Source organism: Triturus cristatus, chromosome 1_2 (genome assembly GCF_964204655.1).
Source record: "Triturus cristatus chromosome 1_2, aTriCri1.1, whole genome shotgun sequence".
Lineage (NCBI taxonomy): Eukaryota > Metazoa > Chordata > Amphibia > Caudata > Salamandridae > Triturus > Triturus cristatus.
This window is the reverse complement of record NC_140580.1, coordinates 736278718-736304793: the sequence shown is the minus strand read 5'-3', so window position 1 is coordinate 736304793 and position 26076 is coordinate 736278718. Positions and strand designations below refer to the sequence as shown.

At 42.1% G+C, this 26076-nt stretch overlaps 1 protein-coding gene across 1 annotated transcript in view; it reads right to left on the bottom strand.

Moving 5' to 3' along the window:
• LOC146867922 (protein-arginine deiminase type-1-like) overlaps positions 1-26076 on the bottom strand; it is a 468509-nt gene that overhangs the window by 46718 nt on the left and 395715 nt on the right. The window contains exon 11 of the mRNA XM_085608649.1: positions 15397-15551. Coding sequence (XP_085464775.1) covers positions 15397-15551 — 155 coding nt within the window. The remainder of the gene's footprint in view (positions 1-15396; positions 15552-26076) is intronic.

Sequence of the window (26076 nt, the reverse complement as noted above, 5' to 3'; positions counted from 1 at the left end):
CCAGACATGGAATAGGGTGCCTAGACAGGGAATTAAGATAGAGGAGCAGAAAGATAAGGAGGCCTCTATAGCTGCACCGCCTAGAGGCAGCCCCCTGGTAAGCTCAGCTCTAATTAAACAAAGTATAGAGAGTGCCCAGTCCACCAGTCTTGGGGGCAATTTATATTTAAATTTAAACGTAACACCAGTTAAGTCCCCAATGCAGGTATACCCTTCTTTTAAAAAATGCAACTTAAATACTTGTAGCATTGCAGGTCCCTCGATTAACCCCCATTTTATTGAAAAGTCCACTGTTACCTTAGTCCCTGCGCCCCTTGGGGAGGTTCCTGCCTTGAGGAAAAGGAACGGCCCACAAGGTCGGAGGAGGAAGAAGAAGAACAGGATTCAACGTATCCCTAAAAAGAAACAGAAAAAACTGTGGTTCCCCATCGTACTTGAGGAGCCAGATAGCACAAATCCGCCATCAATTAGAAAGGTCCCTGGTCCTCGGGGCCATCAGTATCAACTGATGGCCATAACTTAGGGCCGGTTAATGGAAATCAGCTGACCTTTTTGGACCCCTCGCCGAATAAGTTGGGGAGCCAAGAAGGTCAGGAAGAAAGAGGGTCACCTAAAGTCACTATGGGTGGCGCAGAGATTCAGAGATTCCCCTGCAATACTGGTGCAGCTCATCAAGGAACCAGTAGAGACCATACACCAAGAAATGTATTGACAAATACATATGCTACAGTGTTAGAACAGGGCTCGGCGAGCGGAGGTGCCCCTCTTTCCCCTTCGGGACGGGATACTCTCCCAGTACGGTTTGATCCTGGCCAGGGGAAGGTCGGGGAAGGGGGCTCTATCTGACCTCAGGTCAACGGATAGGAGGCACAATGGGCCAGGTACCGAGCAAGTGAACAATATTTTGACTTTTGTCTCCCTGTTCGATACTGATTCGACCCCACTGAATAGAAGTGCCCTTTTGCAGCTGTTATTAGAAATAGAGGACTTGCGACTGGTAACAAGCAAAGATATTGAGTTGGTTTATTTAGACCTTAGGAGTGGCACCTCAAACACTAGAGTCACATTCACGTCAGGGGTAGTTTCAATGCTAGTACTGGCCAATGTAGATTCCGTCAGGAAAAGAGGGATAGATGTGTTTTCAACTGCGAATCCCCGGATGGTCCCATTTGAATACTTTGGAAAAATCCATCAGGAGCCAGGTAGCAGGTTCCCTATTCCAATGGGTGTCATAAATCCTAAAGACATTAAAATATCAGTAGGGAGTAGTCTAGGAAAAAGAGAGATTAACATTATAGGCCCCCAAGTTCAAAGGCCCAGTAGTCCCATAGTGGAGGATGAGATGGCCCAGTGGAGTTTGGTAGCAGGCACCCTGAATGGCTCAAGAGAAATTACAGAACTGCCCTTGCTGCGGAGGTAGCCAATTGGGAAGAATTTAATCCTGGAATCTAGCGGAGGTAGGAAAAACGAATTGTAAGCTTGACAACCCTAAAATATTTCGTCTTCAGGAAACCTGGAACTGTGGGGATTTTAATTTTGAGAATTTCTTTGTATTTTGTTATGCAGCTAGACCCTCCTCAAAAGGGCATGCAAGTGGTGGCTTAGCAATTTTACTTAGCTGTCAAGTAAAATGGAATCCTATGATTTATATTCATCCCTCTAAGTGTTGTATGGGAGTGAAGTTGAGGATAGGTAAAGATAAACTATGGCAGACTGTTTCCCTTTTCCTGGTAAATGTGTATATTCCCCCAAGGTGAGCATCCAACTCACTGGTTGGATCCATTTATTCCTATGTCTAAAGGATAGGTAGCTCTGAAGAGTGCTCTTGGATTATGATGGTGGGTGATTTCAATGCTAAAATTTCGAATGGGTCTGTCATGTCTTTTTCAAACGCTGAGTTGGAGGAAGTATGGTCCATTCCAGAATCTTCACTGCCCGGCCATTTAAGATCGGATAAACGAGGCTTGTCACTCTTGCATAATCTGGGAATGTTTGACCTTGTGATGTTGAACGGCAGATTCCCAGAGGACTCCCCTGTCTCTTATACTTACCGGGCCCATATGGTCATTCACTAATTGATTATATGGTGGTATCTTACCAATTTCCTGGTGTATGCATGCAATTCAAGGTACTACCAACAAGCATGAGTGATCATTGAGTTTTGGCTGTGGATGTTAATATGGAATTCGAGCAGCCTGAACTTTGGAATCATAGGGCTAAAAATATTTTATATAATCGCAGTAATGGGCGTACTTTTTGGTCAAATAATTTGCTCCTGAGTTTTTACAGAGTTTTCGAAAATGTGGCCTCTATTCATATACAGGAATCTCCCATTTCAAGGTTCGAGAGAATCCTGGCTATAATCAGATCGTGGGGAAGTAAAAAGCAAGTTGCCAGATCTGCACACCAGTGGTTAAATCATGGGAGATTAAAAAATTAAATTGGGAAATTAACGCCTTGATCAGAGAACAATTTAAACAGTCCTCAATACCCAGGCATAGGGAAATTAATAGTCTAACAGGTACGGAAAAGGAAAGTGGTATCTGAACGTAGAAGGTTGGAAGACGCAAACTGGGTCAAACTACGAGAGGTCGCTCAGTCCAGTGACACCAGGAAATATTGGGTGTTAAGAGTCAAATTTTATGATGGGAGAGATAAAGCAAAGCCTATTCTGGTATCAGATGAAGAATGGTCTACATATATTTCCCAGTTGCATGCTCTAAATTCCTCAGTCAGATGGAATCTTCATGTTGTCTCTGACTTTTCCAGGGGGAGTGATTATGGAGCCCCCTCGTGTAATGAAAGAGAGGGTTATATTAAAGGGGCAAGATACTCTGGTGCGATGGGTCTGGACGATGTACCAATAGCCATAATTCAACAGGATGGGGAAGCATGGGCAGAATTTTTACATCCACTATTTGTTCTCTGTTACACTCATGGGGACATTCCACTATCCTGGAAGGGAAGTATGGTTGTTCCATTATACAAAAAGGGGCCAAAAAATTCCCCCGCTAGTTTTAGACAGATCTCTCTTCTGGATGCGACTGGTAAATTGTTTGCTAAGAGCATTCTTACACTTCTTCAAGATTGGGCTTTCGGAAATGGTTTTATCCCTATGGAGCAAACAGGCTTTCGAAAAATAGTGGTACCCTTGATAACATCACTGCCCTGCAAACTTTAATTGAAAAATATCCAATGAGCCGGGGAATGCCCTTATATGCAGCTTTTATAGACTTCTCTATGGCCTTTGACCGGGTAGATCGGGGGATGTTGTGGAGAAAATTGGTCACCATGGGGATTCCAGTGAATTTCCTATGATTGATTAGTGCACTGCACTCCTCTAATTGGACACAGGTTTTATTGGGGGGAACACAGGGCCTGTCAAGAAAAATAGAGACCTATAATGGGCTGAAGTAAGGGTGACTTCTGGCACCTCTTCTTTTTTCACTTTATGTTAATGATTTGCCAAGCAGAATGGGGCTCAGCAAAGGGGATTCTCCTAAATTAGGAAACTTAAAGCTGAGCTGCCTGCTTTATGCGGATGACACCATATTAATGGATCTAACCCCTTTTGGACTCCAAAGACGACTTGCTGCGTTAACTAGGTATACAGAAAAATACTACTTAAAAATAAATATTTGAAAGAGCAAAGTTATGTTTTTTAGGTATCGGGATGTAGAGTCAGAGAGAATATGCACTGGTTCTTGGGAACGAGCATATTGGACGTAGTAAAGTTTTACCCATATTTAGGAAAAATCTTTACAAATAGGTGTTCCAGCAGCAATCATATGGATCAATGCAGAGGCAAAGCAATTTCACAGGCCTCTGCAATCAATCGATTCTATACACATTGTGGGAGAAGACATTTTCCACATATTTTATCAGTTTATAAAATAAAGATACCACCAGCACTGAGCAATGCCTGCGAAACCGTAGATGCACAAGAGTGGGATACATTTGAGAAAGTAGAGGGACGGATTTGGCGCCAAATCTGTAGTCTGAATCCCACTGCTCCTTTCGCAGTGATTCGGCAAGAATTCGGTTTACTCTCCACCTAAGTGCTCTCTATGGCTGCTTGCTTAAGATGGAGCAACGCATTAGTGAATAGCTCTGAGAACGCCTTACGGGTTGTGCGAGGACATTTTTGTCATCATGAAGGGAAAAAAGTGCTCTTTTTAGGAATCATCAAAAAGCCATAAAAATGTTCGGCCTTAAGATGGACAGTGTGGCAGTGCTTCGGAAACATGTGAAAACCAGAATTTAAAAAACTATCTACGGTGTTTCTCGTAAAAGAGATATTTTATTGTGCACAGAGAATAGTAATAATCATTGCATAACAGGGAGTTGTATCTACAAAAAACCTCAGCCTTATGTTTTATGGAATCTCCAACATGGAGTAAGTAGAGCTATTTTGTTGCTTAGGCTGAATCTACTCCATTTAAGAATTGTAACAGGAGCCTGGGAGGACCTTACTTGACAGGAAAGACTCTGCCTCTTATATAATTCCTGTGTACAAGACTTAAATCATGTTCTATTTGTTTGTCCCACACTACAACCTTAATGTCGTGGATACCTTGAATTTTGTTTTCTAAAGTACAACATCGCCACAGCAGAAGAGGCCCGTAACTGTCTGCTGGCCCCCTCTTCTGAACTAGTTTGTTTTAAGAAATGTTAGCTTTTTTAAACAATTCTTAAATATTCTTTAAAACAGTATTGGTTTATTACGAATGTTTCCGAACACTTGCAATTTTTCTACTCACTATGCTGCTAGTTATCGAGTACTGTTTTCTGATATTGTAAATCCTTGTTTTATTATGAGTTTTAATTCCCAAGCAATTTTATTACGCCGCTAGCTATTATGTACTGTACTTTGGATTGTAAAACCTTGTTTTTATTATGACGTTTTTAATATCCACGCACTTTCATTATGTTGCTGGCTATTGTGTACTGTACTTTGAATCTTAAAATCCTGTTTTTTATTATGACGTTTTTAATATCCATGCATTTTTATTACGCTGCTGGTTATTGTGTACTGTATCTTGAATTGTCAAATCCCCGCTTTTACTATACGTTTTTTAATCCTTACAGCTCTTTTTGTAGTAGTGTATATATACATTCCTGTAATTACCATAAATGTTTAACCAAAGTTCACTAAGTTTCCCACGGTGGTAATCTGATTTGTTATGGATCTGTTTATTTGGCACTTGAAAGGTCCCTGGAACGGATTCTTGTGCATATGCTTTTTCTCTGTTTTATATGACATAATGAATTCTGTACCGTAAAAATTAAGAACATTCTTCTTTTATAGGAGGGTTGTGCTGATTTTGGAGGTATATCTTCTATTTTATGTCGAACTCTTTGGAGTCCCAATTCATAATAAAATAAACTTGTAAACTTGCACAGATAAATTAATTGATAGGATCCAGAGAAAATAACAGAAGCTTTCCACTTAAAATATCACAATGGCTGCAATAGCACATAGAAATGGAATGAGGAGTGGTGCTCTCAGCAGTGCCAGAGTGCATCAGCTGGTTAGGCCCATTCAGCCTTGACTCAAAATGCATTTTTAAATCACCAGCCTTCCACACAGCCACTCCCAAATCTTCAGAGAGTGAGAGGGAGTTCTGCTCTCAGGATGTTCTTAAATCAGATATGAAATGGATCTGAAGTGTGCCGGAGTTCTATTGTGTGGTGGATTTGAGTCTATTTTGGGTGACAGAGAGAGAGCAAATTAAGATTTTAGTCTCCTTTTTTCTCTGTGTCCCACACTTTATGTATTTCATTACTCTTTTTTAATAGGGACCAACCCCCTTCAAATGAATGGGCTGGCAGCAACTTTGGTTAACTCTGCATCATTTGTAGGCTTCACATTGGATGCAGAGACTATTAAAAATGAATATTAGCCCCTTTCACAACTCCACCTCTGATATTTCCTTTTTACAAAATGGAATATGACTTTCTGAAAGTAACTTTTGCTGGGGCTGTTCTCTTGTTTTCTGTGACTGTTGTATTCTCTGCCTTACTTTACTTAGTGCTGTAGCCCTATGCAGCTCAATGTTCTAATGCTTGTGTCATTCCTATTAGAATGTTCTATGGTTGCCTGGTTGCCTTGTTGCTGGGTTTGTTGTATTCAAAAGGTTTGGAGGGCGGTTGGAGCTGGAAGGAGATCTGCCTATGTCTCCTGTCTGTCATGTAGCCTACAACCAATAAACTTGTGAAACCATCTTCATCATGCCTGCTTCATCACTACAAATTTGTGGTGACGAGCTGGCTACACGGTAACACGCTGAACCCTGCGTGTGCATTTTGCTGTCCGACTTGTCTATTGAAGAAAACTAAAGGTTCTTACCTTCTTTGGCAGTAAGACTGTTTATTTGGCTTTCCCCGTTTGCCACTCGAATCGCCAGGGAAACCACGGTCATTTCTTCAGCGAGTTTCTCTTCACTTTACCCGTAACTGATTTGTGCCCTCACCAGTGCCCGCTGCCACCGCCGCTTAAACTTTGCACTTTGACTGTATTTACGGATACTGTTTTCTATGCTTTGACTCTGCACATCGGTTGGGCCTAACGTCTTGCCTGTACTTGCCTGACATGCATACGCCAAACAGCAACCCAGAACAAGTGCCTGACTATGCCTGACCCTATGCGTGGGACACCTCATGCATTTCTCGCCGGCCATTACAATTTTGACGTCACAGTGAAACTCCAACTAAGGTTTTCACGGGCGCTTGACAACCAGTCTATTTGCCTAGCAATGCCCTATCTTCAATCTACGCTCAAGTCAATATTTTGAAGCCGGGTACGGTGAATGGCACACCTTTTCCTCCTGTGTTTACCTTCGGTTTGAAGTGCGGTGAGGTGCACTCCATTACATTTATACTCTACTGCGGATATTTATACGGTGATCCGCACACTAATACAGTTAAAGGCACTATTTATAAGACAGTCTCCAGTTTTTCACGCAAAGCTGGTCACGGTGATTGGCACACCTTTGTCTTTTCTTGCTGGTGTAGTCTCACATGTGGCAATCACCACATCGCAATTGCTATCTAGCTCACTGTTTGTGATTTGGAAACCATTTTGCTACCATTTGTTTATACAAAAATTATATGTGGATATTTTCTCGATGATCCGCACCTCTTATCGATGATCCACACAGCTTAATCCTGCACATCGAAGCTCAACACAGTGATACACACCCTTTTGCCTTCTTTATGTTAAAAAAAGGGGGAAAGCGAATTATCACACGGTGATTCGCACACCCATATCTTCATACTCAGTGTCTTTCACTCTGCTGTGTTTCCGTTGTTTTATTACCTCCAGTACTCTTCTGTGTTTCTCTCTCCTGTATTTCTCACTTTTCATCTTTTATGTGACATCTTATATTTTTTTTTCTCTTTTCTTCTTTTCGTTCATATCAGGACCATGCAATCTGTTGTTCCTCCTCCTTCTTTCCTGGACTCTCCCAGAGAACCTCCTGTTCGATGGGAGATTTGATTTGATGCCTTCAAAATCTAACTCGGAGCAATTGATGCTTCAAGATTCAGCAGTGAGCACAAAAAATGCCATCTTCTCCATTCCTTGGGATTTGAGGGTAGGTCTATTTTTAAGCACCATCCTGAAATACCTCATCTTCCAGATGATGACTTTGACGTCTATCAAGACACCATCACAAAACTCAAAACGAGGTTTGATAAACAACCGAGCTTAATGGTCTTACGTCACAAATTCTTTAAAAGACATCAAGGTGAAGGAGAAGACATTGACTCTCTGTTCTGCGCAGTCTTGCCTCTTTTTGTCAATTCGAAGCATTTACATATCAATTGATCAAGGATCAATTTGTATGTCAATGCAAGGACAAACAAATTCACCAAAAGTAATTGTCTCTAAGTAACCCCACTCTTGATGAGACAATCAAAATAGCGAAAAGTATTGAAACGTCCCAGATTTCGCTGACGGAACTAGAGCATAAAACTCTTGAATCTGTAAATGTTGTTATAGGTAATGCTAAGGGTAAACAGGTTGACTTTCAATATTCTTCCCCAAGAAATACTGCTGGTGAAAACTCCTCAGTGGGCAAAAATGTGACAAACTTTTCCAACACAAAACAAATGTGTTATCGCTGTGGTAACCCACCTCACGAGAAGGGTGGGAAGTGTCCAGGTGCCAATGTTGTTTGTAATTACTGCAAAAAAGTAGGCCATTTTGCAAAAGTATGCTTGAAAATGAAAAATAAAAATAAATAGTTGGGTGCGTGCTGGAATATGATCAAGAGTCTGATTCTGATGTAGTCTCAATAGTTACTGATGTGCATGATTCTGCACCAGTTGAAGGTGATCCAACTAACTGTGTTGATCCTATAGTTGAGATCTGTGTTGGCGATAAACCTCTAAATTTACTTGTTGATTCAGGGGCCAGAATCACAATGATAAAACAGAAACTATTCAGTGAAACATGGGATGACAGACCTCTTGAGCCTCCCGATCGCTCCCCTGTTTCATATGAGGGACGGAAAATTGAACTCTTGTGTTACATCGAAGATGTTTTAGTCTCCAGGGGAAGAACAATTTGAGGCAAAATCTACATTGCCCTCAAGGGATTGAACATTCTAGGCTGGTACCACCAAGGATTGTTTGGCATGATTCTCAAGCCAGGTTCAAAAGAACAAGTTCTTGTCGTTTCAGAAGAGTATCAGCAATGTAAGTGGAAGGAAAGGTTTCCATCTGTTTTCGATGACCGTTTGGGAATGATACGGGGTTTCAAACACAAGAGCATCGTAAAGGATGGAGCCCTTCCCGTTAAGCACAAGTTGAGGGGTGTGCCTTTCAGTGTCAGGGACGATCTTGAAAAAGAACTAAAGTATTTGTGTGATCAAGGCATCATCGAGCCTACAGAGTCTTCTCTCTGGCTCTCACCCTTGAGGTCCTTAAATGAAGAGATTTAGGCTGATTCTCACCCCCTACCCAAGATTTGCGAGCTGTTTGCGTGTTTCAGGGGGTCAAGCTATTGCTCCAAGTTAGATCTTGCTAGTGCGTATCATCAAATTGAATTGCATCTTGAATCACGCCCTCTCATTGCGTTTGTGTCACCCCTAGGTACGTTCCAATACAAGCGTATGCCCTTCGGGCTAGCTTCAGCTGCCTCTGTCTTTCAAAGCATCATGCAGAATCTACTAGGTGGTATTGAGGGAGTTTTAGTATTTCAAGATGACGTGTTGATTCATTCCAAAGATGTCCCATCACATGACCTCTTACTGAGCAAGGTTTTGGAGATTTTTCACTAACATGGTGTGGTGGCCAAATCAGAGAGGTGTAAATTTCTCAGTGAGGAGATTGAGTACCTTGGTCATCTTGTTTCTGGTGAAGGAATTAGACCCAGGAAGGGGCTGTTAGATGCCATTAGTCATGTTTCTGCACCAGTGGACAAGACCGGAGTCAAATCTTTACTTGGTCTCTTAGAATATTATTCAAAATGTATCTCCAATTATGCTACCTTCTTAGAAAAGATATTGAGTTTACATGGTCTGATGAGTGTGCGTCTGCTCTCCAACGTGTGAAAGAATCTCTCAATAACAGTGGGGCACTTAAACCTTATGATCCTGATCTACCCTCATGCATAACAGTTGACGCCAGTCAAATTGGGTTGGGGGCTGTATTGACCCAGAATGGTCGCAATGACGAAAATACTATTGCATTTGCCGCTAGAGTCTTAAGAGATGGGGAGCTTCAATACTCCGTCATCAAAAAGGAACTCCTATCTTGTCTGTGGGCATTTGAAAAGTTTCGCACATATGTCTAGGGCAAACTTTCCTTATTGAGGACTGACCTTTGATCAGTATACTTGGTGCAGGCACCAATAAATGCTGTTCCCCCAGGATTCTCAGGATGGTGTCTCGCCTTATGCAGTATCAATTCGACGTCATCCATGTCTCCGGTGGTAGGAACATCAGGGCTGACTTTTTGTCCCGGTTTCCTGTGAAAGAGGATGAAGGGGAACATGGTTTCCTAGATTCTAGTGAAGATGACTCTGATGATTGTTTCTTAGCTGCACTCGATCTACAGACACATGATCTTGGCACAGAGGAGAACTGGTTGAGTGCTCTGAGCAATGATGATGTCTTGCAGCAAGTGTGTGAGTTTGTCAGGTGTGGGTGGCCCCGAGAACGCGTTCTTAATCCACGTCTCCAACCTTTTTGGAAGGTTGAGTCCGAGATTTCTCTAGAAGGTGGAGTTTTGCGAAGCTCAGACAAGCTTATTCCCCCGCACAGCCTCAGAAATGGGATTATTGCCAAAGCTCATGATGGCCATTTGGGCTCTACCGTTACAAAGCGACATATTCATGAGGTTTTCTGGTGGCCCTCTATGAATGCTGAAATCAATGATGTTGTTGATATGTGTGTTGTGTGCCGAACAGCTGACAAGGAGTTGAAAGTGTCGACTCCACCTCTCCTTCCCATTGAGTGTCCATCTGGACCTTCATAAAAGTTGGTTTGGATATAATGGGTCCTCTTGACATCTTGCCTGGTGGTTGTCGATTTATTTTGGTGCTCGTTGATTATGGGTCAAAATGGCCAGAAATCAAACTCGTCAAGGATCCCTCCTCTGCTGTTGTCATATCTTTCCTTAAAGAAGTGTGTATGAGGGAAGGGTTTCTTGAGACCATGGTCACGGACAATGGGACACAATTTATTAGTGCCATTTTCCAGTCTTTTCTACAGTCATGTAACATTAAGGAGTTCCCTTCATCACCCCCAGTCTAACGACCTCGTCGAGCGCATGAACAGAGTGGTGGGTGACTGTATCAAATGGGCCAAGTCTAATAATTTTGATGTGGTTGGATAGCATGCTCTGGTTCTATTGAAGGACTCCCCATTCTACGTCCAAAGTATCTCCCTTTGAACTTTTAAGGGGAAGGAGGGCCAACACTAGTTTTAAGCCCACTTGGATGAATAAATGGGTTAAGACCATATCTGATGTTGAATGTCCTATGGATTTGGCCAGAGAAAATGTCTCTATCTCACAGTCCAAACAAAAGTCCTGGTATGACAAAAAGAAAGCTGATAAGACTGTCCCTGTTGTCGTGGGAGATTTGGCGCGTGTAAAGTCTCCCATACATGTTAAAAAGGGGCAGAGCAAGTTTGGTGCACCCATTTCTGTCACCTGTGTGGGGAGGAATGCTGTTCAAGTTGACAAGTTGAGGGAGGATAGTGGTGGAATGTCGGTAAGATTGTTAAAGTCAGGAAAGTACCACTTGTTGTTTCTGACTCTTCTCTAAGTCATGACATTCTTGTGCCCTCCGAGGTTCCTGTTAGGAGAAGCATGAGATCTAGAGTTATCTCCAGCAGATACCGATTTTAAATTTCTTATGTTCTGTACCACTTCTTACTGTCCATGTCTTGTTATTTTCTTGTTGTTTTTATTTCTTGCTTAGTTTTTTTTATTTGTTTTTTTTTGCTTTATTGAGAAAAGAGGATATGTTGTACTCTCTGCCTTACTTTACTTAGGCCCACATGCATCAAAGCAAAAACCGGTCACAAACGGGCAGATTCTCAGAATCTACCCCTTTGTGACGGGTATTTTTGCATTTGGGATGCGTCATCCCAAATGCTAAAATATCGCTATTTAAGTAATCTCTAAATTGCGATTACTTAAATTGCGATTGCATTTAAGGAATCTCAAATTGAGATTCCTTAAATGCAATGCATTAAAGTAAAAAAATTAGCGATTTCGCTAAAAGGGGGAGCAAATTACCATGAAGTTGAACTTCATGGTAATTTGCAAAAACTTTGAAAAATGCACCAAAGTGCATTTTTCAAAGTTCCATTTTAAACACACACATGCCCTTGGGGCATGTGTGTGTGCAAGATGTACTCATATGCAGATTTCAGGGGTGCAACAGGGTGTCCTTTTGACACCCTGGCACCCTTGAAATTGCATTCTCAGTTTGCGATTCTCTAATTGAGAATCGCAAATTGAGAATGTCTTCCCATTCATTCCTATGGGCCTCTAGGTCCATAGGAATGAATGGGGAGGTATTCCTTAATTGCGACTCGCACTTTGCGACTCGCAATTAAGGAATGTTTAGAAATCGCAAATTTTTAAGCGATTTCTACATGCATAGCATTTTGCTATTCCTTATTAGCGAATCCTTATTTTTCGCTATTAAGGAATCGCAAATGGCATTGTTGATGCATGTGCCAGTTAGTGCTGTAGCCCTATGCTGCAGCTCAATGTTCTAATGCTTTTGTCATTCCTATTTGAATGTTCCATGGTTGCCTGGTTGCCTTGTTGTTGTATTCAAAAGGTTTGGAGGGTGTGTGGAGCTGGATGGAGATCTGCCTATGTCTCCTGTCTGCCGTGTAGCCTACAACCAATAAACTTGTGAAACCATCGTCACCATGCCTGCTTCATTACTACAGTGACCTCGACTGGTAATTAGTGTTTTGAGACACTTCTAAATTTCACAATTACTAATTATTTTATTTTTAATCTCATTTTGATATGTGCACACCAACCTTTTCTTTGTATTCCTATTACACTCAAAATGGCAGATCGTTATATCTAAGGGAGAGCTCACAAATAAATACAAGTACTTATTAAGTCTTAAGAATATTATATGCTTGCTTGGTAGCATTTATATTTTTCGGGTGACCTGTGACCTCTGTCTCTGGGAACACATTCATTCTAGCTGCACCGTTTATTTTCTGGTTAGCTCACCTGGTTTCCAAAGAACAGGGAGAGATTAAGTTAGTAAATAGAGACCCAAGTGGCCTAGCCTCTATTTAATTTTAATCCAAAAAGGCTTACAGCTTTAAACCTTCTTTTAAGAACTAGGGAATTTAACTTTGTGGACTATGTTATGGTACGGTAGTCAAGTTGTACATATTGTGATACCATTATATCGTAACAAAAATATTGCTGACCAAAATACTGATAAGGTAAGTGATTATAGTTAAGTATAGATATACAATTCTTAATTTTACATCAATATAGATTCACAATATATACATACATTTTTGAGGTGCCAAGGTAACACACTGTCAAAAACTCTGAGCAAGACAAATGGCTAAAATGTTGCTGGCAAGGTCATATGTTTTTTTTAGGGAGGATTACAAATTGTCCTGTCTCCAAATAATAATTGTAACTAAGTTCCAGCTTTAAAAAATCTGTAATTTCTTTTCTGCATGTACAAAAGCCGAACCTAATTAGGCTTATTATTATACTCTAGAACACAGCTTCAAGTTGCAAGTAGACTTCAGACAACTCCAATTCAGAACCACAGGCAAAATGTCCATTTACTACTGGCTCCTGAGATGTTTTGTCAGGACTGCCCACTCCCTTTTTCCACAGGTCCTTTTTCACTCCACACAAAGAGATGGGAAGAACTTGTCCTGGGAGGAGAAATGTCATGCTACCACTAGTCTACTGATTTTGCCTGGCACCAAAATGTTCCCATATAGAATATCTGCAGTAATGCACCTTACCGCCCATAAAGCTACCTGTACCTTTTACTCTATCACCCATGGACACCATCATGCTTAAGTAAAGGAGCAGGTTTGCTGTGGCACTATTGGAGAACATGTCAAGCCAGCAGGCACGACAGCAATGGCTACCCTTGCAAACACTACCCTTATAGAACCCTGCTGCCACCTCTTCCAGACACAAGCTCTGTTTTGTAAATTCTCTAAATAAGGTAACAAGTCAGGCGGTCACAGAAGTGGCAACTGTGCGCAATAGAAGTTGGGATGGTAATGGTGACATTATGCTCTTCGCATTGGGCAAAGATATACCACATGTTAACAAGGACATTTTATGTGGTCTATATTCAGTCTGATTGCGAGAGTTCTGGAAGACGTGAGCTTTAATTTGTTTCGGGGGCTATGTGGATTTTACTCTTCAAAGACCAGGATTTCAAAAGAGTATTTAGTATACCTTAGAGCAAAAAGCAAAAGGGAACCATGACAGGAGAACTCACAATAAAGTTTAATTTTTTTGCAGAATTTTCTTGGTCTGAACATTCCCCTCTACAGAAATATTTGTATCATGAAATAATCTGCATTGTCTATGCAAATTATTTCACATTTTAAATTATAATAAAGGTTATGCTACCAGCATCTGTATAGCACATACCTGCCCTTTGGTATTTCCTTGACTCTGAAGCTATATATGCTATTTTGTAAAGTATCATCAACTGGAGTCGTGATAGTCTCCTGTCATTGTTTGGTTGGTGAAGACCGGTCAGTTCAATGTAGTATAAAAAGCAGGTGGGGCAGTAAGCAAAAAATTGGCAAATTGGTTTTGCAATCTTTTTGCGATTAAAAAAATAAATTGGAAACAGAGCATACATATTTCGGACTATATCAGCTGTTGGGAAAATTCCAGTGGTTGTGGAAACAGGCACTTCCTCATGGATATGGAATGGAGTCTGTGTCGTGAGATAAAGATCATACCCCGTGATTTTCCCCTGGCAGATTTCACCAGATGAAACCAAGTGAGGAAAAAGGCCAGGGAAAAGGTCAAAACTTTCGCTGATATAAATATTGAATTCAGATATTATGCATCATATGCCAGTATCAAATTTGGAATAGGAGATATGTGTTGTACCTAGCTACAACCTCAAAAATTACGTCACTGATAGTTATTGGTATTTACCGGGTGCAGTAAATACCACCCTCTATTCCTAACACCTCATATTCGAGAGTTTAATGTTTTCTGATAAACAGTGCAATGCCTGCATACTGAAATCACTCTGTGCTGTGCATCTGAAATGGACCAAAGAGATATTGCTCCATATGTGTGCGGCACAAGTTATTTAGCAATTTCTCATTTTTGGCTGACACTTCCAGACGTCTCTAACGCCTCTCACTACAAAACATCGTCTCCAGACCTAAAATCCGGACGTCTTAAACCTGTGTTCTTGTATTCTCATCTGCTTTGTTCTTCCTACATTCTCATTAAAGCCTCCTCAGTTGGATGAAAACACTCATGGAAGATGCAGCGATGACACTGACTGAGGTCAGTTAATTTGAAAAAGGAAAAAGTCACACACATTTTAAATGGGAAAATTACGGTATGCTTTGATTGTTTGCTGTGAGAGTGAATCTCAGATGGAGGCGTTTTTGCCTGATTTAAAAAAAAAAATAGGTTGTCAATTAGAACTTAAAAAATTAACCGAAAAGCGTAATGTTAAAATAATGTTTTAGCTGTAAAAACACCTGAAATGTAAGTAAATGTAACAGGTTATGGGTGTGCACGTTTTCACGGAGCTGGACCTTTTTATACCTCAAAATCCGCAGAAGGTGGAAGTACTTTTTTAAAGCAAAGAACACAACCGGTCACCACTGAGATTGCTCTAATTTAGACTTGTCGTTGTGAGGAAGCCACAGTTTCACATACGTGAGAGTAATGTTTCCAATCAGAATCCTCCCCAGTGGATACACCTTCCCTCTGACTGTCACTGGGGGGCTGACTTCCAGGTTACCGAAGGAGTCCAGGCTGCTGACTTCAAAGGAATTTTTGGGTTCTCTTGTTACATAGCCGAAATCAGGACCCTTTGAAAACAAAAGCAATCATATGTACATTAGTGACATGCATCAATCAGTACACTAGACTCCTATAGAAAGTCAGACAGCACTGGGAAATTTGCCAAAGCTTGCAGTGCCACTCTCCAGAAGATAAAACAGTAGAGCAGCATACACCTCAGGAGAGTAACTGTACTCCATGGGAAGAGGGGCATCCCAAAGGAAGCCCAGGTGACATCCTTGATATCGAGATTGGGCAAACGCCATGGAAGTGTGACCTCCATAAAGAATTATATAATATTGCGGAAGCACACAATATGTCTAGAAACATTGATAGCCTGTCAAACTCTAAGAAAACAGAAGAAAAGGATACACCCTGATAATTTATGATAACCAATATCAATAAACACCAACACTAGGAAATATGTTGCATTCTGAGAAAGAGCTAACAGTAATAATACTTAAAAAGAATCATGCCTCCTGGGAGAACAACTGCAGGTATCCTGCTACCAGAGGATTCCAAAAATCGAAACAAACATGATCTCCCTGGAAATGTATAGGATACACATTCAGTGGGGTGATTGAGGTTACCATTTTGATGATGACACAGCAAAGAGGATGCAGGTGGGTAGATGTCGGCACTGAAGTTCAATATGGGCGTGGGTGAACCTGTCAAACATTTTTAGTCCTGAAATCATTCAACTCTAGGATGCTTCTCTAGAGGGCCAGCTCAGATTCTGCAACAGTCTCCAGCAGAATGTTGACTCTGTCTGTTGTGAAAACTAGTGGCTGAAGGTCAGTTCTGAAGTCTACGTCAAGGAGGAAAGTCTTCACTTTGAGAAGTAGGGAGAGTTGGTACCAAACAATGTTCATCTTCCTAATTTGGGTTGTCAAGTTAAGGTTTGTGCTAATGCAAACTCCGAGGGATTTTCCACTATCAACAAGTTGTGGGTGACTCTCCTGATGTTCATTGCCGACACCCATTCTTGCATTGTGTTTGTTTTTGCTTGGCCTTCTAAATGATCTTGCCTAGGACTAGAGGGTGCGGCAAGGTTTGGCCTTTTTAGCTGAGGGATGCTCCATCCAGTCGTAATGGAGTCTGGGGTGGACATGCCTGGGGAAAGGAAGACACTGACTTTGTTCAAGAGAAGTCTGAGAGCTTCAACAGAGATATTTCACATTTAATGGAAAAAGAAGATGTCATACCTTATGAAGTGCCAGCCAGATTATCAACCAGATTACAAATGTCATTGAATGATATGGTGCTAAAGCAAGTCCATTTGAGTGTGCTTTGTGGTGGTATTGTGGTACAGCAGGCTGTGTTTTTGTGTTATCAATGTGCAATAAAGATTTTATTGATATTCTCTGAAAAGCTGTTTACCGCGGTGCCTTTTTCCATGGAGTGTGTAGGTGGTGGATAAGGCATGAGGATGACAGTGATTGATGGCCTTGAGGAGTTCTTGCTTCTGCTGGAAGCTTCCCTATATTGGCGGTGTAGTAGGCAACCTTAGCATTCAAGCAATGTTTCCTGCAAAACAACTGTTGTTTCTTTGGCGTTGATATGTGTCACCTGTGCTTGGTTTTATTTCTTTTTCAGCATTCTGATGCCTGTTTTGCTGTTACTGAGCTCCTTTGTACCATGTTGTGCTTGGCTTGATCTTCCTAAATCAACAACTGAGAAGAGTGTGAGAATTTACTGTGAATGAAAACAAATCAAAGTAACCTGTTTTTCTTAATTCTTTTGTGATTGCAGACTCCATTTAAATAGCCATGCCTAATCATAATATTGTACAACACTGTATGATATTCAAAGTCCTGCAAAACCTTATTCATGTGTCAGCAGTAGTAGTAATTGTGAATCCTGAAACGGCTTAGTCACTATTGTAATGTTTTTATTCCTGTAACATTATAAACGCCAATGTGTTCTGTCTCTATTTCCTTCTTCCCTCTGGAGAGTGTGTAATGCTTCAAAACAGTAAAAAAGGTTTATTAAATGCTTTTCTTAAAAATACTATACATTAAGGGGCTTATTACGATAGTGGTCGGTAAGCCTCCGACCTTCAGTTGGAGGCTTTCCGACCGCCATCGTCAGTTTCATTCCAACCAGCTGATTATGAATCAGCCGGTTGAAGTGGAAACCAGCAGGTCATCCCGGCTGGCTTCCGACGGGCTTAAGGAACCTGTCGGGCAGTCGGAGGACAGCACCTAACTCCAAAGGGCGGTCTTTCCGCTCTTGTGATTACAATACTCGGTCTCGGAAGGCTTTCCATGATGGGCTTTCTGACATGGAAAGCCTGTCGGACAGCGAGTATGGAGGCTCCTAGCAGGGCCCCCTTGTGTGTGCAGCCTCCGGTTGAGGGCTGAGGTGGCACCTATGTTGCCTCCCTGTTAATCACTGCACCCCATGGCAGGCATCTTGAGGTGCCTGCCACGGGTTGCAGGGATTAACACCACCTCCCATTTCCCTATGGGAGCCTGTACTACGGCCTGTTTACGGCCTTAAAACGTGCTCCCATACGGAAATGTCAGAATGCGACCGATCAGTGTTCAGTCACATCCAAATCAGGCGGTCGGGACCGCCGACCGGAGGTCAGTCGGACCTGTTTTCGAGGCGGTGTCGGGGGGACGCAAGTCCTCCCGACATCTTAATCGCCACTAAGTGTGTTAATTAATGCATGGACCATTAATAATACTCACAGGTGGAGGCAACATTGTCGCTCTATTCTGAAAATTATAATAGTTAAGCATGTATCCAACTTCTTACGGGCTATTTTAGTTCAATACTACGAATGCATGAGAGTGTGGCTGAGGAGAAATAGCATGAGGCTAATGTTGGTATAATGATCTTATGAAGATCATAGTGAGTTGAGATAGTCTTGAATAGGTAGGCCTCTTGCTTCACAATCTACAATCGTCAACTGTGGGTAAGTCTAGAGAAGTTAAAGTTGACGTTCGTTAATGGCCGGGTAGTCAGTTCAATCCAAATGTCATGGTTCATGGCTGGTAATAACAGAACAGAAGAGATGAAGTCCTAGATGTTGCCCATGATGTGCGCTGGTAGCATAACACTCTGTTTGATGTTGTTGGTGTGTAGTAGATTGAGAAAGGCTTACTTCATAATCTTGGCCTGGGAGGTTGAAATAACTGAGAGATTATGCACAGCTGGATGAGGCTGTATAGATAAGGTAATCTCAGTGTTAAATGAAGTGTTGTTTCCAGGAAGCCCTGTAGTTCAGATGCTGGGTCTTGTAGTGGAGTGTTGAATTGGAGAACAATTTCAAGGATGGCAGCAGCTGAAGCTTGCAGGTTCATGATGATTGGTGGTTGACTGCAAGGTTTCCACCTGTTCTCCCTCCTGAACAGTCAATGTTTTCAATTGCTGCAGGATCAAGACATGGAGAATGTGAACTATATCAGCAGCAGAAAGGGTGACAAAACTGTTATCCAAGGTAGTGGATGGATTAATAGAATTTGACACTTCAGTAAAGGACTGTCTGTGTGTGGGGGAAGGTGTGAATGTTTGTGTGTGTGTGTTTTGCTGTAAATGGCGAATCTGTGTGTAAAGTGAAGGAAATTGCATCCTGCTGCCTTTGCTCAGTAGTGCTAGACTATTTTCATTGTGGAGGTGCAGAAATCATTGAAGTACTCAGCAAAATATGGACCAGCAGTCCCAGCTCTCGGCATAGCATGATGTAATGTGCACTGGTAAAGCCAAGTTATCAATGGGTATCTTACCACTGAATTCTAGAGGTTTATTGTTACCAAGCACAACAGTACTTATTTTATTGAACTCTGAAGGATGAAAGGCTGTGTCATCTCACCAGGATTTAAACCATGTGATCATGGGGCCACACACACATTATATATAGTGAATGCATTAATCACTCACACAAGAGATCCATCATGGGGGGTACTGTAGCACCCATCATATTCCTAGTTACAGCTCGTATGTCTGTGTTCTGCCTGAGCTGAACCTCCTTTGTGAACTGTTTCAACCAGTGCTGGTGTTTGAGGGAGGATGTGCAGTTGCTCAGTGCTGTTCTTTGAGTGTGAGGATATCTAGCACTTCTGATGCCTGTGTTGTGCATGTGCGTATTGTTGGGAGGGAGGCAAACAGATACTGTCCATGCTGTTTGAGGTGTGGATTTGATTGAAGGAAGTTTGGTTTATGTTTGTGACTGAGTCTTCTTTTAACCAGTGCAGTGGGGAGTATCAGGTTCATTCTTCTATTATCGGATGCACAGTAGAGGGGTAAATGTAATTTCCTTCTGTAATTCAGTAAAGGGTAACATCATTTCAGTCATCTCATGCACATTAAATGCAGGATAATCCAATAAAGCTTCTTCAATTAAATGTTGGTAATGTGATTTAAGTAATTCACTTCTGTAACCTAGTTATTTATTTAGATATTATGAAAGGGCCTAGGGATCATCCTACGCTAACTTTAGCGTACTAAGCTAAACAGAAACATAAACAGAAATAAAAATAACAAGGGTCATTAGAGTCCAATCAATTAAAGAGGAAATGTTTACACTAGCGATTCTTAACTTGCGGTCTGCAGACCCACACACCCATTCAGAGGGTCTGCGGCTTCATGGGACCTGTAATCTTGATTTGCTGTAAATATCATGAACATTTTGAACCAAATAACTCTAAAAGGTGGTTCCTCCATCTGGATAACAGTTTAATCAACTAACAATTTTACCTACATGAAGTCTACTGTATTGAATATATATATATTCGGCCATCATAGTTAGTTGAGCTAACTATAACTTGCGCCCCGCAATGCACTGCTGATGATGTCACATATTACATAATTCATGACATGGTCAGTGACATCACCGATGACATCACTGATGACATCACTGATATCATCATCCAGTTAATGTGTGTTTCTGTAAAGTTTAAATATCTTTATATATATATATATATATATATTCACAGAAAAAAACATAGGTTTCAGGGGTGTTATAGTTAGCTGGCCATTTCACTCGTACAAAACCATAGAAATTCCTCTGTGATAGTTAGTTCTGCTAACTATAATTCGCGCACCCTCAATGCACTGCTGATGATGTCACATATTGCATCATTCATGACAAAGCGTACACATCACGGTGGGTGGGGGATTCTAGCCGCTATTTTAGAAAAGTCGTGAAGGATCCGCGTACGGTGTGCGACGGCTGCGTGTTTTTCAGTTACATCATATACATTTAATATTACGTGATGTGCACGATTGGTATGCAACCAGTCCACAACTCCTGCTCCCGCGCATTTGTGACACATGCGCCTTACGGTACGAGATGCTTGCGCGGTGGTGGGTCGCACGTGATGTCATTTACGTGCTGAGGTGCACTGGGTGCGCAACTCCCGCAAAAAAAATGTATGTTCCAAAATGATATGTATGTGTCTTTAATATACATATTAGGGCAAGAGATTATCTAAGATAGTCATAAAAATAACATATTTGTACTTATAATAAACTTGTATTATTTTTAAATATATTTTCGTGAAGTAGGGTGCGTGCACCGTGAGTGCAGAGAACCAGGTCAGCAGAGGTGCTATAGAGCCAGAGAAACCAGGTCAGCAGAGCCGTTGTAGAGCCAGAGAACCAGGTCAGCAGAGTTGCTCTAGAGCCTAAGAAGCAGGTCAGCAGAGCTGCTGTAGAACCAGAGACCCAGGTCAGCAAAGCTGCTCTAGAGCCAGAGACCCAGGTCAGCAGAGCTGCTCTAGAGGCCGAGAACCAGGTCAGCAGAGATGCTGTAGAGCCAGAGAAACCAGGTCAGCAGAGCTACTTTAGAGGGAGAAAACCAGGTCAGCAGAACTGCTTTAGCCCGTTCTGTGCCCATGACGAGCTGGACTCGTCATGGAGCACAGTCGCGATGTGCCCATGCCGAGTCCAGCTCGTCAGGACACCCACCTACGGGGGAAGCGCTGGCGCTACCTCCGTGAGTGGTGGATCCTTTTTTTTTTACAGGGAAGGCAGGGGAAGTCCCCTGCCTCCCCCCGCCCCCGCGTCATCAATGATGTCAGCGCGCGAGCCGCGCTGACGTCATTGGAGGTTTCCCCTTTGTTCTCCGTCGCGCAGGAAGCCATTAGCTTCCTGCACGTCGGAGTGGAAAGGTGAGTTTTGGGGCTGGGGAGGGGGGATTTTCGGCGATCAGTGGTGTAGTGAGGGTGGGACGGTGGGGGCACTATTTAGGGGGAGGCCAAAGGAATTCAGTTAAGGCTCGGCTTGCTTTAGCGGACGTTCGGGGACAGACAGAGAGGGAATAGGACTCGGGCAATGTCCCCACCTCTCTTCCTATTATTCCCTCTCTTTCTGTCTTGCTCATCACTTACTGAAAACCGTGACTTGAAGAAACGGGTCACAGCCTCTCTTTCCTTCTTTCATTTAGTTGCTTCCCTGGGAAATGGATCCAAATAAGAAAAACACTCTTCCGAGAAATGCCCTTTTTCTGACATTTTTCTATTCCAAAGTGCAGCAGGATGGAGTGAAATAGAAGGTTTTAAATATGAAAAATAAATACATAACTAAATAAAGCAAGACAGAGGGGTTGCAAAGTGACCAGATTGGTTTTATTTACATCCAAATACATCAGCATCACTTTACAGAGTTTGCCAGTGAAGCGCTACTATCGTTTTCTCGTCTTTCTTTGAACAGCATTGTTGTTCCCAGGTGGGGAAGTGTACCATTCCTGGAGGTACTGCAATACCTGGTTGATGGGTGGATTGGAAAACACAATATGTACCATGGCTCTGTGTTTATGGATGTGGTCTTTTTATACCATACTGCTTACGTTTTGTAAGGATATAAGCAATGGACATTGAAACGGTTCCCTTCAGGGCCCTCTAGTCATGTCCATAACTTTTCAGGTAAAACCATTTCTGAATAGTGAGTGAGAGATCGTTAAGGTAACCATGTTGTTTCTGCTTACATTTCACATGCTTTACTTAATCTTGCATTCCCTATGAGTGGTTGCTTTTACTTTTTTTTTAGGCAGCATATTACTCTTATCAAGTGCATAATTTGTATTGAGCCACATCCAAGTGTTCATAGCGGGCACAATTAGGTTATAGCTGAAGGCAGTGCGAGTTTCTCTCAGTGGGGAAGTATGGTGTTCAGTGGGGGAGAGGATGTGGCACTATGGCCAGAGCTGTCGAATTTGGAACTGGGGAACTGGGTTCAGCCTTCATGACCAGTCCACCAGACCACTCTACTGAGGGAGCACATTCCCATGCTAGACCATAGAAGGCCCCACTAGACCTTAGAAGACTTGATGTCTTAGCACAAGCAGGTGTACCCTAGTGGTGTCAATTCTGGGTTAACCTTGAAGGCCTGTCCACCACAATCCATACTGAAGTTCATCTCCAGTCTTGCGGGCAGGCCTACGAAGCAGCACACCCTAGAGCAACAGGTTAGGGCGATGCGAACGGTGTGACCTCGCTGGGTACCTATTTCGGGTGGGTGCGTAGTGTTTGCAAGTATATTATGGTTTGGAAAAAACTTGCTGCCTCCTTCCTGGCCTCCAGCAATTTTCAGAAACAATAAAAATGTCATGATAACTTTGGTGATTAATGTTCTTCCTAGAGAGAGATGGAGTTTTGTCTAGTGGAAGGGTTGACTCCTGGAAAGGTAGCACAGAGGGTTAATGTGCCTGCTGCAAAGAACATGTACCATGCAGATCACAAAGTGCACTGATTTAATGGGGGGACCATGATGAATGGTCATTTAATGTCAGCTGTAGATGATGGATCCCTGAACAGTGTCATGTATGTGCATGTTTGCATTGTGCGGAGGGGATTACCAGGTAATTATTCACGCAGCTCTCTGATGGATACCACATGCGGTTTTTCTGAGTCCCCAGATAGATCATGCAGTCTGTGTGTTCTCTTTTGTACTGCCAGTCACCGGTGTATTCAACTGTGTAGCCTTGGACCGTGTCATGTATGTGCATGTAACTTGCATGATCGAGGTAACTATTAGCGGCGATACTACGTGTCTCTCGGACCTCTTTCAAGTGGTCGCCGTCCTTTTTCCCCAGCAACCCCCCCTCCCCAGGGGCGGCAATCTGAGAGATAGCCCCGGGCGCCACAAGCTCTAGCTATGCCTCTGCCCCCGATGTCTCTTTTATGCATTCCTGCTGCACAATCGTGCGATCGTGCAGCAGGAATGGCCACTAGCGCCAGTTTTTTTTTTCTTTTTTTAGGTTTGGGGTTGTTTGTGGGAGCGGCCCCTTAGGCAAGGGTTGCTCCCCTCATGGCCACATTATTTTTTTAATATTTTAAAGTGCAAACAAAATCAAAGAAGTAGCAGACGATAAGTTACAAGAGGACAAAGTGATGTGTGCATGTTACAAAAGAGTACAAAATACAAGTAGAGGTAAAATACTGCAATAAATGGCAGACACTCAGAAAACAAGAGCAAACGTTTACGTTGCATGAGGCAATGGTGGTAAATGTGCATGTATCAAAAGCAAACAAAATACAAGAGGTAGCAAACAATACGTTACAAGAGGAAAAGTGACATGTGTGCAAGTTACAAAAGAGTACAAAGTATTAGTAGAGGTATAAAAGTGCAATAAATGGCAGACACTCAAAACACAGGAACACACTGGGAAGGCACTTCTATAGGCATGGACAACAGAATTTCCTATAATGTAAAGACTTCCTTCAGGCAATAGAGACAGCGTGAATTAAGTTTGGAAGTGTCTTTGCAGGAGGAGAACTTTGAGGTCACTTTTGAAGGACTGGGAAGAGGGGGTGGTCCGGAGCTGAGGCTGAGTTCCAGATTCTCGCCGCGTTGCCTGTAAAGGATTGGGCCATCGATCTTTCCTTCTTGAAAGTGGGAGGTTCAAGCAATAAATTTTGCGCAGCACGTGATGGTCTAGAACATTATATGCATATGTGACATTAATGTTTTTTTCTCCTTTTTATTCTAGTCTAAAGCTTTTGATTCCTTTTTCCGGTTTCGACAGTGGTTGTTCTGCAGTTTTGTGCAGTTGCATTTTTTTGGTAAGAATTTTTGTTGTTGTTGTATTTACTCCAAATGAGTAATATTGTAATGTTTGAACGAATTTTTTTGTAAGTGATGTCATAATGACAGCATATTTAATGAGTGGTTTGAGCATGAAATTCTTTGCGATGTGTTTTGCATAGTCTTAAGTGTAATTTCTTTTCTCTTTCTTTTTTAGTGGGATATTGTTGATCCATACTGTGTCTGTGCAGAGTAGGTGGTGGTGAGTAGTTTAGCTGCCACTGGCAAGTGAGTGGTATTGTTTTGGAGTATATATGTGTTTTTGATAAAGGTGCTTTTTGTTTATTACTTATTTTACAAAGTGTTTGTTGTTGTTGACTTGTTTGACAAGTTACCTTTATTAGTAAGCATTATGGCTAGCCATAGAATGACTGCTCAACAGGTGGTTGGTATGCTTCTTGAATCTTCCTCTGAGCATGATTATGAGACTGACAGTGCGTCTCAGGGAGAGGAGGGAGGGGAAGATTCTGGCAGTGAGTTTTCTCTCCACATGGAATCATCGGATGATGAAGGGACTCTCAGTGCAGATGAAGGTACTCTTGGGGTGGATGAAGCAACTCTCGGTGCTGATGAAGTGCCTGTCTTAGAGGAGGAAACTGCTGTGCCGATGGTGCAAGAGGCATCTGGATTGCAGTCTGAGGCTGCTAGGCTTCCGACTGGAAGTGCTGGACTTTGGGTTGATCCAAACATGGTGCAGCCGGTGTTGCCTGCCTTTAGCGGTGATGCAGGGTGTAGAGTGGATTGTGAACATTTTTTGCCTATACAGTTTTTTCAGTTGTTTATGGATGATGTATTTTTGGGTGAGATTGTTGAGCAGACGAATTTGTATGCTGTTTGTATACCAATAGGATCCACAGGGATCCCAGTAAAAACCTACCTTTGGTTAGGTACTCTGAAAGTGGCAGAGTCCTAGACAAAATATTCCTGGAAAAACACTTGTTTTTCTAGAGTCCCCTCACTCACCTAGGGTTGCCCCAGGGTGACATGCTTCATCAAAGAGGTCCTCCCAGGCATCTACTGTCTGGGGCGTGCTGCAACTTGCGGATTACGTAGGAGCACTTATTTGGACTATGTGTTGTGCTGTGAATGTGGAGTGACATAAGTGAATTAAAAATTACCTAGAGAGTGAGCCTTGACTTTATTCTGCTCCTATCTGGTAAATATATATTAAAAGGGGCTAGTAACAGAGAACAGTGACAATTATGTGAGGCTGTCCCCATTTACTTCGTCGACATGTTTCGTGGTTACCCCAACCACTTCCTCAGGTCCACACAAGGACTAGCCCTGTGTGTACCACTCCGTGAATTAAATTGAAAGTATTTATTTGTAGCAAACGTACTAGGTATGTTTATTTCTATACATACGGTTCACTTGTGGAAAAAATAATCCGTAGTCATATCTTGATGATGTATCTGTTTAGAGATATAATGACACACATAGATTAGATATACACCTGTCCACTGGGTGTCGTGGACAGGGAAAACAAACTGGTGTAAGTTACATCGTGGTGCCAGGTATCTC